The sequence below is a fragment of the Adelges cooleyi genome, unplaced genomic scaffold (assembly GCF_023614345.1).
Source record: "Adelges cooleyi isolate 19-005CV unplaced genomic scaffold, UGA_ACOO_1.1 ACOO_flye_CR_arks_rails_tigmint_CR_PRNA_376, whole genome shotgun sequence".
Taxonomy (NCBI): Eukaryota; Metazoa; Arthropoda; class Insecta; order Hemiptera; family Adelgidae; genus Adelges; species Adelges cooleyi.
The window spans coordinates 12550515-12560575 of NW_026096053.1; the positions used below are offsets into that span (position 1 = coordinate 12550515).

The 10061-nt window shown below is 28.5% G+C and overlaps 3 protein-coding genes across 3 annotated transcripts; 1 reads left to right on the forward strand and 2 right to left on the reverse strand.

The window, feature by feature from the left end:
- Positions 1-508: 508 nt before the first annotated feature.
- On the reverse strand, positions 509-2121 carry LOC126840525 (uncharacterized). The gene is made up of 6 exons (XM_050576340.1): positions 1839-2121; positions 1557-1761; positions 1321-1489; positions 1105-1241; positions 931-1044; positions 509-860 (listed from the first exon to the last, which is right to left on the reverse strand). Exons 1-6 carry the CDS (start codon positions 1970-1972, stop codon positions 576-578), a joined length of 1044 nt encoding a protein of 347 aa, XP_050432297.1. The 5' UTR covers positions 1973-2121; the 3' UTR covers positions 509-575.
- A 568-nt stretch (positions 2122-2689) lies between these two features.
- On the reverse strand, positions 2690-5300 carry LOC126840473 (ATPase ASNA1 homolog). Its single transcript, XM_050576233.1, has 6 exons — positions 4931-5300; positions 4720-4867; positions 4509-4663; positions 3757-4012; positions 3109-3312; positions 2690-3042 (listed from the first exon to the last, which is right to left on the reverse strand). The coding sequence occupies exons 1-6, from the start codon at positions 5053-5055 to the stop codon at positions 2908-2910; spliced, it is 1023 nt and encodes a 340-aa protein (XP_050432190.1). The 5' UTR covers positions 5056-5300; the 3' UTR covers positions 2690-2907.
- Positions 5301-8943: 3643 nt separating this feature from the next.
- On the forward strand, positions 8944-9952 carry LOC126840376 (NADH dehydrogenase [ubiquinone] 1 beta subcomplex subunit 4). Its single transcript, XM_050576059.1, has 3 exons — positions 8944-9202; positions 9273-9416; positions 9765-9952. The coding sequence occupies exons 1-3, from the start codon at positions 9056-9058 to the stop codon at positions 9831-9833; spliced, it is 360 nt and encodes a 119-aa protein (XP_050432016.1). The 5' UTR covers positions 8944-9055; the 3' UTR covers positions 9834-9952.
- Positions 9953-10061: the final 109 nt, after the last annotated feature.

Here is a 10061-nt window from a genome sequence, read left to right on the forward strand (position 1 = left end):
CACAGTAAAATTACAAAATTTTCACAATACATAGAAGAAAACTTTATTTATGCCACAGCGTTTGTAATATTAATACTATCTAACTTAATAAACAAACAAAACAAACAAATTTTACGAATGAATAATTTGGATTGTGATTAGTTATAAAAAAAAAAAATAAAAACACTTCGACACAGATAGTTCTTCTCTGTGTAGTGTAAAAATGTTTTAAATCTACTACGAGTATAACCCAAAAACTTTGTTCCCCCACAACGAGTTTTACAGCCAAAATACAGGTGGTGTGGCTTTCTTTTAAGTTTTTTAAAAATGATTAGTCGTCATGTCAATTTAAAACGTAAACCAAAAATTGACTCTGGGCGTTGTAACTGTGACAACGAGAGTGTACAAGATCTGTTCATCAATGACTCTGTATCCGCCACAGTCACTAAGACGGCCTTATTCCGAAAGTTAGTTCGATACAATCTACATAACATAATATCCAATCTCTAAAAATGACCAACGTTACTGATAAACACTATTAAAACAAACATTTATTAAATACAAAGAACGACAAAAGTAACATTAATGAGTATTAATTAAACATTAAAAGGGTATTCATCGTCTACTAAATTCTCATCAGTCGTATTATTATTATTATAAAATGACCTCAGGTCTTCTTCATACATGTCTCTCTCGATCGATCTACTTCTTCTGCTACAATATGCTTTGGCTTGTTGAATTCTTCTTTTTTTTACAAAATCTTTAAACGACATATATTGTGGCTCTTCTTCAGAGTTGGAAGTACCAATATTTTTCATAACGTTCTGTGTATTATTTGATTGCCGATGGACAGCTTTTGATTTTTGAAGAGATGCATTTATCTACAAACATTAAAAAAGTAATTCTTAAGTGTAAAGTTCATTTATTGTTAAAGAAATTAATTTATCTTACTCTAGACATAATTGTTGCATGATCTAAGCCCATAACGTCCATTTTCATCGGAGGTATTAATTCTTCTTGTTCCTCGCTTATATTTTCACTGTCTTCTAGATCATTTATTCTTACCTAAAAATAATACTTGGTTAATACATGACAAATAACTCAACATTTTTACTGCTGTATTACTTTTAATTCTGGTTCAATAACTGTGTAAATGGTTTCATATTTGTTCAATAATGTAGGACAGGTTGGCACAAAATCTTCTCCAAAATCTGCTTTCTTTAATAAATTATCGACTGCTTTAATATTATCAAAAGTCTTATCTATAAATAAAGTCATATTTTAGTTTATTGCAATGCATTTTTAGTTGACAGTCATGGTCCATAGACTTATCAGTATTACCCTTAACAAATTTTAACACTGGCACTTCGCCCATGATTTGTAAGTTGGATAATTCATGTCTCAACGCACCACTTATGCTATTCAGTAATTCATCTAATTTGGCCTCATCCTCAAATGCTTTTGACATCCAAAAAACTTTGACAAATCTATAATCGCTTGAAATACTAACCTAAATGTACCATTCTACTATTATGTTTACTTGAAAAATAATAAATAAACTTCAATAAAATACATACTTTAGTTATTTCAAGACCATATCCAAAGATTTTATCAAATAATTCACCAGCAGTCATTAAGTCGGTGATATTTTTCATTAGAATATTATTTAAAATATTTACTCGCTTGTTAGTATTACGACCAGACTCGTTCTTAGTCGTTTGTTTAATGATATCTTCAAACGACCTATTAGCTCCGACAGTCGATTGATACCAGCTCTTTTTCCTAATTAAATATATATAATCTTCATTATATAATTAATGAAATTGTGTTAATTTTTAAAACTGATTTAACGAACATACTTAGTTTTTTTACGGAGACCCATTACTTTGTTCATCATTTTAGCATCCAACGACGAAGCGTGCATTTTTAACACCGGACGGATCATTAAGTTTTTGAACAACAGACAAGATACTGAACACGTCTTATGAAGCATAATATTTGTTTATTTTATGATTCTTTTTAGATAATAGTAATAACAATATAAGTTTAAAATAGTTATAATACAGCTAACGAGTTAATCTTATTTAATTTTTTTTATGTGCTATGAATAATAAGTTTTATGTTTTATTTTTCATAATATTATTCTACCGTGCTTATCACTTATTTCTTATCACACATAAAAAATTAATAACATGTCCATGAGTATTGAGAAATTACTGCTTGGTACAAACTACTCAAGTTATTCTGTGACTAATGTATAGAATTAACACTATACTGATTGATTAATTAGAAGCACCATTATAAAGAACTTTATTATAATTCTTTATTATCGTGATGAGATCATTTGACCGTCACGTTTTTTAGTGTTGAGTATATACACCGTGTTAAATTTTGAATGTCCGTTCCCCTGAATTAAGTATTTGGTTTTTGTAGTGCCAATTTAATTTTGTAGGTTTTGTAATGTAATATGACATTAAATGTAGTACCAAAAGAAGTAATTACCAAAATAGCGACTGATTGAGTAACAATAAAAAATACATTGTGTACTCTCCGTCTTACACCAGTCAATAATATTGTACCCAATATTATTACGCATCGAACTGACAAACAATATAATATTAAGTTCTTGAACTCTTGACCTCGAGTCTCAGTCAGAACTGTAAATGATGTATTTATTCAATAGGTTTATAAAATAATTATCAGTCCAAAATTAAAGATTTAAATTTTTTTTTTATTTACGACCAACTTAATTTGAATGTTTCAATTAATTCAACACAAAATATATTAATAATTAAATATTTTTTACAGTGAAGACAATGAATACACCAGAATGATAAGAAAATGAAAAAAAATATATATTTTTACATATATTACTGCTTTGTATCAAAATAAGCTAAATAAAGGGACAAAATGTTAAAACAACGACTGCTATTTATTCACGTTAAACGCATAATTTGGAGTAACTAGATACTTAGAAAACTCAGAAATATCTTTGACGCCTCTGACTTCTTTATCTAATAGTGGAAGCTTCGTAACGTGGAAGTCGACATATAGATCACTGATCTGAAAAATTAAACAGTACTCTATTAGAAAATTGCCAAAATAATTATTTAATATCACAATGTTTACCTGCTCAAGGTATGTGCGCTGCAATGCACGTCTAAGCGCACATTTTTTACAATTTGGATCGGAATCTCCATTTTTCATGTACAATTGATTAACGACAATATTATGAGTATCAATTCCGTTCTTAGTTAATTCTTGTACCAGTCTTTCGGTTTCATATAATGACAAGAATTCGGCAATACACACGCACACAAATGTTGTTTGATCCTAAAAATTGAAAACTTTTAATTTTAATTATAAATTAAAAATAATTTATATTTTTCAACATTAGTTAGAGTTATTTACATTTATTTAGTAATTTTACAGATTTGATGCTGTTATTAGTATATCCAATAAAAACCTGACAGTGAAAAAGGACCAAGTTCGAGACCCCCTCCCAAAAAAGTTAGCCTATCAAAGTAGTGATACCTACATTGTGGCCAAAAACTGGCCAAGTGTTAAGCAATACAAATAAAAGAGAAGTGTTGCTCATGAAAGTTGTAGTGAAGTGAGGGAGGTTTTGAACTAAAGAAATAGCAGACTTAGCCACAATGTAGATATCACTACTTTGATAGGCTGACTTAGGCACCCTAATTTACAATTGATTTAATTCCAACTTTTTAAGCGTCAAAACAACTTATAAAAGCTAATACATTTTTTTAATGTACTTACTGAATTTTTAAACTGTTGATTTACAGTCTTAATAGTGGCCAATAATTCTTCCAACTTTGCTGATATATTGTCAATGTTGATGCCTGCGCCAAATAGCATTAACACTTGATTCAAATAAGGGCCAACCCTGTTTTTTAGTTCTAATACTTTTCCTAATGCTTGTTCAATTATCAGGGGGAATGTTAGAAGTCTCAGAGTGTGACCAGTCGGAGCTGTATCGAATACGACAACAGAAAAATTCATATTTTTCGCCAACCTATTAATAACAAACATAAATATTATTCTAGTAGTATTACATTTATGTTTTAATTTCAAGTAGAAAATAATAAGTACATTGGTTTTAACTAGTAATATCATATCGATTATAAAATCGCTATTTGGCGTAGGCAATAATTTCCATAGCTTATCTTTATGGATTAACTTGAATCTTCTATCTTACTTTTTTTTCAACGTTTGACGAGCAATGACGTTTATATAAGTTTTTATACATTTATACATTTTATACACATTGGCGACAATGTGTTGTTGTTTTCTTTATTTTTTGTTATGAGACCCAAGGAAAATTATGTTCTTTACGCTGTTATATACGTCATTGCTCCGGAATTTTGTATTTTTAATACACTCTTCAATGAGTTAAAAGGCGTTGATATTTTGTTTGAACGAACCATATTATAGTGAATATACCATTATTTTTTTTAACATAATATGTAAGAATAATCTACTATTAATTATTGAAAATGCACTTAAATTACTTCATTACTTGGAGATAACTCATGGATTCATCGATACCGGGAAATGCTCCAAAAATGTCTTGTAAAATGCTTTTACCCAGTCGCACAGTATCAGAATCATCATCTCCGCTCAATAAGTCCTCCATTACCATATCGTGACCAGATGAATCTACCTCCTAAATCAGAGTCAGAACAAAAATAATCCATTTTTCACCTACTATATTCTTCATACCATTGCGAATAAATTGTTGAATCCATCTACTTTGGTAGGTTCTTTGGTGAATTGTTGTCCAAAAGCGTCAGATATATTATGTGCGGGGTCCGTCGAAATGAGAAGAACCGATTCACGCACCTTAGCCAATTGGATAGCTAAACTACAGCTGAAAAATGAAAATAATAATATATCAGACTTTATTTTACTACTACCGGGTACTGTTATTTACCTGCAAGTCGTTTTACCAACACCTCCTTTACCGCCAACAAAAATCCATTTTAGTGTCTCTTGGTCGATAACATTTTTAAGGGACGGCTCGAGTTGGTCTTCACTAAACATCTCACTATTATCCATGTTTATGGTATACCTAAATACTTGGTAGGACTAATTAGTCGATAAGAAATAACAATTACTTTGAAAGATAATTCTTATCCAATCATTAAATCTAAAATTGTAGTTATAAGTATTAATTAACTACAACTACAAGTGCATACAAAGTTTCAAATTACAAAAGCACAATCGAAATGGAATGATCAAAAAGATTTAGTACAGAATTTGATTACCGTTAAAATCGTTGTGTCGTCTATAATAATATTAAATATGATTTATAATATAAATTTTATATTTTTATATCTGTTATCTATGGTGACGATGACATCACAAAATTCGGGTTATTGCCAATTTTACCAAACACCATTTTTCCTACTATAAAAACTGAGGTACAAATGAAGTTTAGCGCCAAAGCGATATTGTTTTGAAAATATAGACCTAAATGTACGATTTTGCTACTTAAAAATATGCATGAAATGGAAGACAGAAATTGACTATATAAGACTTATATAAGACTTACTTGATTAGTAAAAAATTTGTTTTGACCGTTTTATAAATTGTCAATATTTGATGTTTTCAACACTATTTTTTTTCTGTCTACTCGTATTTTGTATGGTGTAAACATTTACACAATCCACCCCTTCCCCTTCAAGTTTCTTAAAATTTTCGAGATGGGGATGGGAATGAGGTTCGACCAAGAACACTATTAGCACAGTGTACATGAAATCAAAATGGAAAGGTAGTGTGTAAACAAAAAACGGCAGCTATTTTCTGCGTGGTCCGAAATAAATGAATTATATATATATTTATATATTTTGATATAGATATATGTGTAATAATAAAAGAACAACCCCTTAGAAAATGGCCGAAGGTCATAGATGTGCGTCTTATACTTCCAAGGTTAAATCATCAATGTTTACATTCAGATTTCATTTATTCTGTGTTTTTATAGTCTGCTTAGTGCTTACACGTTATCGTCTAGCGTCGTGTCGGATCACTGAATTTCAAAGCAAAATATACAGAAATCTTCGTCTAACCATACATTTTTAAGTAATTTTGATTTTTTTATTACATCCATAAGGTGTTGGTTTGCATTTTTCTCATTTCACATTATAGTACCTATTTAACAGTTATAAATTAATTTGTGTGCAGTCTGAAATAAATAAATGCCAGACGTTATTTTAAATATAATATACTTATAATAACTTAAAAATAAACTCAAATTTTTATAAAAATCGACGTTTTTTTTGTTTTGTAAAATATACTATTAATAAAAACAATTCCTGTTCTCATTAAAATAAACTGGATTTAATAAATTGTTATAAATATGTATGTTAATTTCGGATATAATTTTAAAATTATAGAAATATTAGTGAAAAAACTACAACTTAATCGATAATTGTTTTGAAATATATATTATATTATTTATTAATGAATGTAATGAATAACGTAACCTAATCAAATTTTTTAATTACCCAGACAGCAAAAATTGATTAATCTGTTTTATTAATATTGTTACAATATATTTCATTACTATTGTATAAATACAATATTAAAATATTATATATTATATTATTTTAATATAAAATATTATATTAAAATCATATATTGATATAAAAGATAAGTGAATTTTTCAGGTGAACCACATTTTAAATACAATTTATAAAGTAGAATGGTACAGCATTTTTTCCATTTATTTTTACAATACATTTCTTTTTAAATTTAGATACATAATATAGAGTTTAAATAAACAATAACACAGTAAAAATTACATTTTGAGACTATATTCACTTATGTTACTCATCCCGAGACATTATTTATATAAGAACTTAAATAAAAAATGATTTATTATTTAAAACAGTAAATAAAAATGTATTCCTAATATTTATAAATAAAAATATCATTAAATTTTATAAGATGAATTGAATTTAAATTATTTATTATTTTGAAAATGCTTATGTTATAAGTATTTAAAAAAAAAAGTCCAATTTTATCTCATCACAATAATCGTTTGTCTCCTTATGCGGTTTGCTATTAACATAAATGAACATTTTACTTCAAAATAAATTTTCCTAGAAAATGTTTTTTCTCTCAAAGTTTAACTTTTATTTAGCTTGTTTTAAGTCAAACAAGCACATACTTATATTAAGTATTATTGGTATATTGTTCTGTTTTCAGCAAAAATGTCTTCCGCTAAAGTAACACTTTTTTTCATGGCACTTCTTTTAATATCTTCATCCGTCGTCCAGGCCGGCCCAATTGGAACAGGAATTTGCTATGCAGGGTGTGCTGCAGTGACTGTAGCATGCTTTTCTGCAGCAGGATTTACTTTTGGAACCGTACCTGGAGCAGTAATAGCGGCTACACCAGCTTTAGCCGCTTGCAACACCGCTTTTGGTGTATGTGAAGCTTCTTGTGTGGCAGCATTATTTTTTCCAACTCCATAAATGGACACAATCAATTTATAAATCATACATTATGCATTTTCCACAATTTTATACTATCTAATTTTTTTTTTTTTTTTTAACAATTTTTGTGATAATTATAAACGAGTTGATTAATATTCCTATTTATTATTATTATTATGTGTAATAAAGGCAAGTACAAGAGTGAAGAGTGTGTGTGTGTCGAGAAACGGAAGATTTTAGTGTTAGATTAGATTAGGTTAGGTTAGGTTAGAATGAGATGTAGAAGACTGAGCTTTATGGAAATGAAGGACTAGGGTGGCCGACCCCACGTAGTTGTAGGAGTGTAAGGCAAAGATAAAGAAGAAGAAAAAGATTATTATCTATGGTTTTGCATAACAATCATTTAACAGTTTTGTAGTACCTATACAAAAGATACCAGGACCATGTGCTGAAAGCCAGTACTACTGAATCAACAAATGGTAACCTTAATACTATAAAAAAAAATACTGTTTGATTAGTGAACAAATAATGATATTTTTAACAAAAACATTTATAAATAGATAATAATATTTAACTAGACTAAAAATTGTCATCAACTTTTTATCTCTTATTCTGTCTGGTCGTATGATTTTTCAAGAGTTGCATTACATCATTGTCAAATTCTTGTGGAATAGGTTTGGAGCCTATAGCCCATGCATACAATTCCCACTCGTCAAACGAACTATTTATTAATGCGTCATATTTCTTTAACTGTGAGTCATCGAAATCACACAAGTACTTATCAGCAAATGTAGTGAAGATGATACAATTCTCTAGTGTTCCTCTCTTTCTTGATTGATAAATAAGACGGTTTCTCAAAATGTCTTGGTTAGACTTTGCTGTAGTTGCTCCAATATTTTGAGAGTACTTATTGGCCACAATACGACAAACAAAATAAGTATTGTAATTGCTCTGTAAGAATTAAACACATTTGTAGTATGGTTTTGCTGATCTCAAACAAATGGCATAACTGAATTTTTACAAAAAGAAAATGAACTACTGAAAATTTACTTTGGTAAACGATTGTAGCGTTAAAAAATTAACTTACCCATAATGACCATTTACACAGGACATTCATTTTGGAAGCAAAAGTGTTCATTTTGGTATATTTTTTTAAAAGATTTTACTTTTTTATGTTAAAAAGTAGAAAGTACTAAGTACAGCTAAATACATTTAAAATATTTTATGAACGTGTTAACATACCTAGTTTAACGCATAAGACTAATAATTATAACGGTTTAAAAGCTTTTCACTTGATTTAAGTCTTAAGACATGAAATTGTTTTACAATTTCTAAAAATTAATTTTTATTATCAATTGAAACAACACCATATCACAAATCTTTAATAATAACACTATAGTGGTACAAAAGAGCTTTGGGACTGGTAGACATTTACCCGTTTATCAGCTGCACTGTTTTTTAACTTTTAACCTTCAAACATCTTGTGATAAGAGATAACAGTTCATTAAAACATATTCTTCATTTTGGATTTTGCCTTTTCGCATTAACTATATGCGTTTTGTTATTGAATTTTAACTATTTCTATTTTATACTTAGGGTTTAATCTTGTTTAAAAAATGAATGTTCACGGGGCACCGTACAAGGTGATCACTGATCCGGAAATCATTCGGAAAAAAAATGAAATGCGAAACGCTATAAAAACTGAATACATCAAGAACTTGTCCAATCCGTTACGAAATGCCAAAATGGAAGGCGGTACTATGGTAATTTAAATGAAATTTTACAAAACTAATAAGTTTTTTTCATTAATATCACTACTATTTATCTTTGTAGTTCGACGAGGGAATTCAACGTTTCATGTCGATGAAAGCCACTTCAAACGAATTCTTTCGACCGACTACTAAGAACTCGGTTCTTGGAATTTTGACTATCATCGTACCTTATTGTGCTTTGACGTACTTCATTAAAAAAGAACGTGTACGTATCTTGTATTCAATCATGAATATATATTAATAATTACTCTTTTGGTTATTTTATAAAATTGTATGGAACAAATGCTAATGGAGAAACCATTTCACTCAAATGTCCTTATCAAATCATTAGACTATGTTGTTTTGAATATAAATTTTATCTGATAAAATAAATTATGCTTCTGACATTTAATACAGCTCAAATAAAATTTAACTTCAAAGAGGTCACAGGTTAAAGTAACCAAAAATGTTGTATTTCTAACGGATTTTTTAAATCCTTATTTGAAAATTTCTTTAGGATAGTAAAATCCAAAACAAAAATTTTACATTTACATTATTTTTTTTTATTTTTTAGGACCGCCGTGAAAATTTACTTAGAACTGGTCAAGTAGCGTACAAGGACAGAGGATATAAATTTGCATAATTATTTTCACCGTATTATAATACCACAATTATAGAATTGTTTTTTTTTTTTTTAGAAATATAAGAAAAATGTAGAAAACATCCATTCACTTTTTTAATACAATAAAATTGTAATTTGTCTACAGTGGTTATTTTGTTCAAATTAAACTATTAACAATTTATACCAAATATTGTTGAAATTATTTAAAAAATCAATACTGACTAAGCATCAAAAAAAAAATATTTTAAA

Excerpts from the sequence above, each read along its gene's own strand:
- LOC126840525 (XM_050576340.1), bottom strand. The coding sequence starts at position 1,972 with ATGCTTCATAAGACGTGTTCAGTATCTTGTCTGTTGTTCAAAAACTTA. Across the intron at positions 1,762-1,838 it reads GGTCTCCGTAAAAAAACTAA|GAAAAAGAGCTGGTATCAAT; the intron begins GTATGTTCGTTA and ends ATATTTAATTAG. Across the intron at positions 1,045-1,104 it reads TTATTGAACCAGAATTAAAA|GTAAGAATAAATGATCTAGA; the intron begins GTAATACAGCAG and ends TATTATTTTTAG.
- LOC126840473 (XM_050576233.1), bottom strand. The coding sequence starts at position 5,055 with ATGGATAATAGTGAGATGTTTAGTGAAGACCAACTCGAGCCGTCCCTT. Across the intron at positions 4,868-4,930 it reads GTTGGTAAAACGACTTGCAG|CTGTAGTTTAGCTATCCAAT; the intron begins GTAAATAACAGT and ends TTCATTTTTCAG. Across the intron at positions 3,313-3,756 it reads ATCAACAGTTTAAAAATTCA|GATCAAACAACATTTGTGTG; the intron begins GTAAGTACATTA and ends TTCAATTTTTAG.
- LOC126840376 (XM_050576059.1), top strand. The coding sequence starts at position 9,056 with ATGAATGTTCACGGGGCACCGTACAAGGTGATCACTGATCCGGAAATC. Across the intron at positions 9,203-9,272 it reads AAATGGAAGGCGGTACTATG|TTCGACGAGGGAATTCAACG; the intron begins GTAATTTAAATG and ends TTATCTTTGTAG. Across the intron at positions 9,417-9,764 it reads ACTTCATTAAAAAAGAACGT|GACCGCCGTGAAAATTTACT; the intron begins GTACGTATCTTG and ends TTTATTTTTTAG.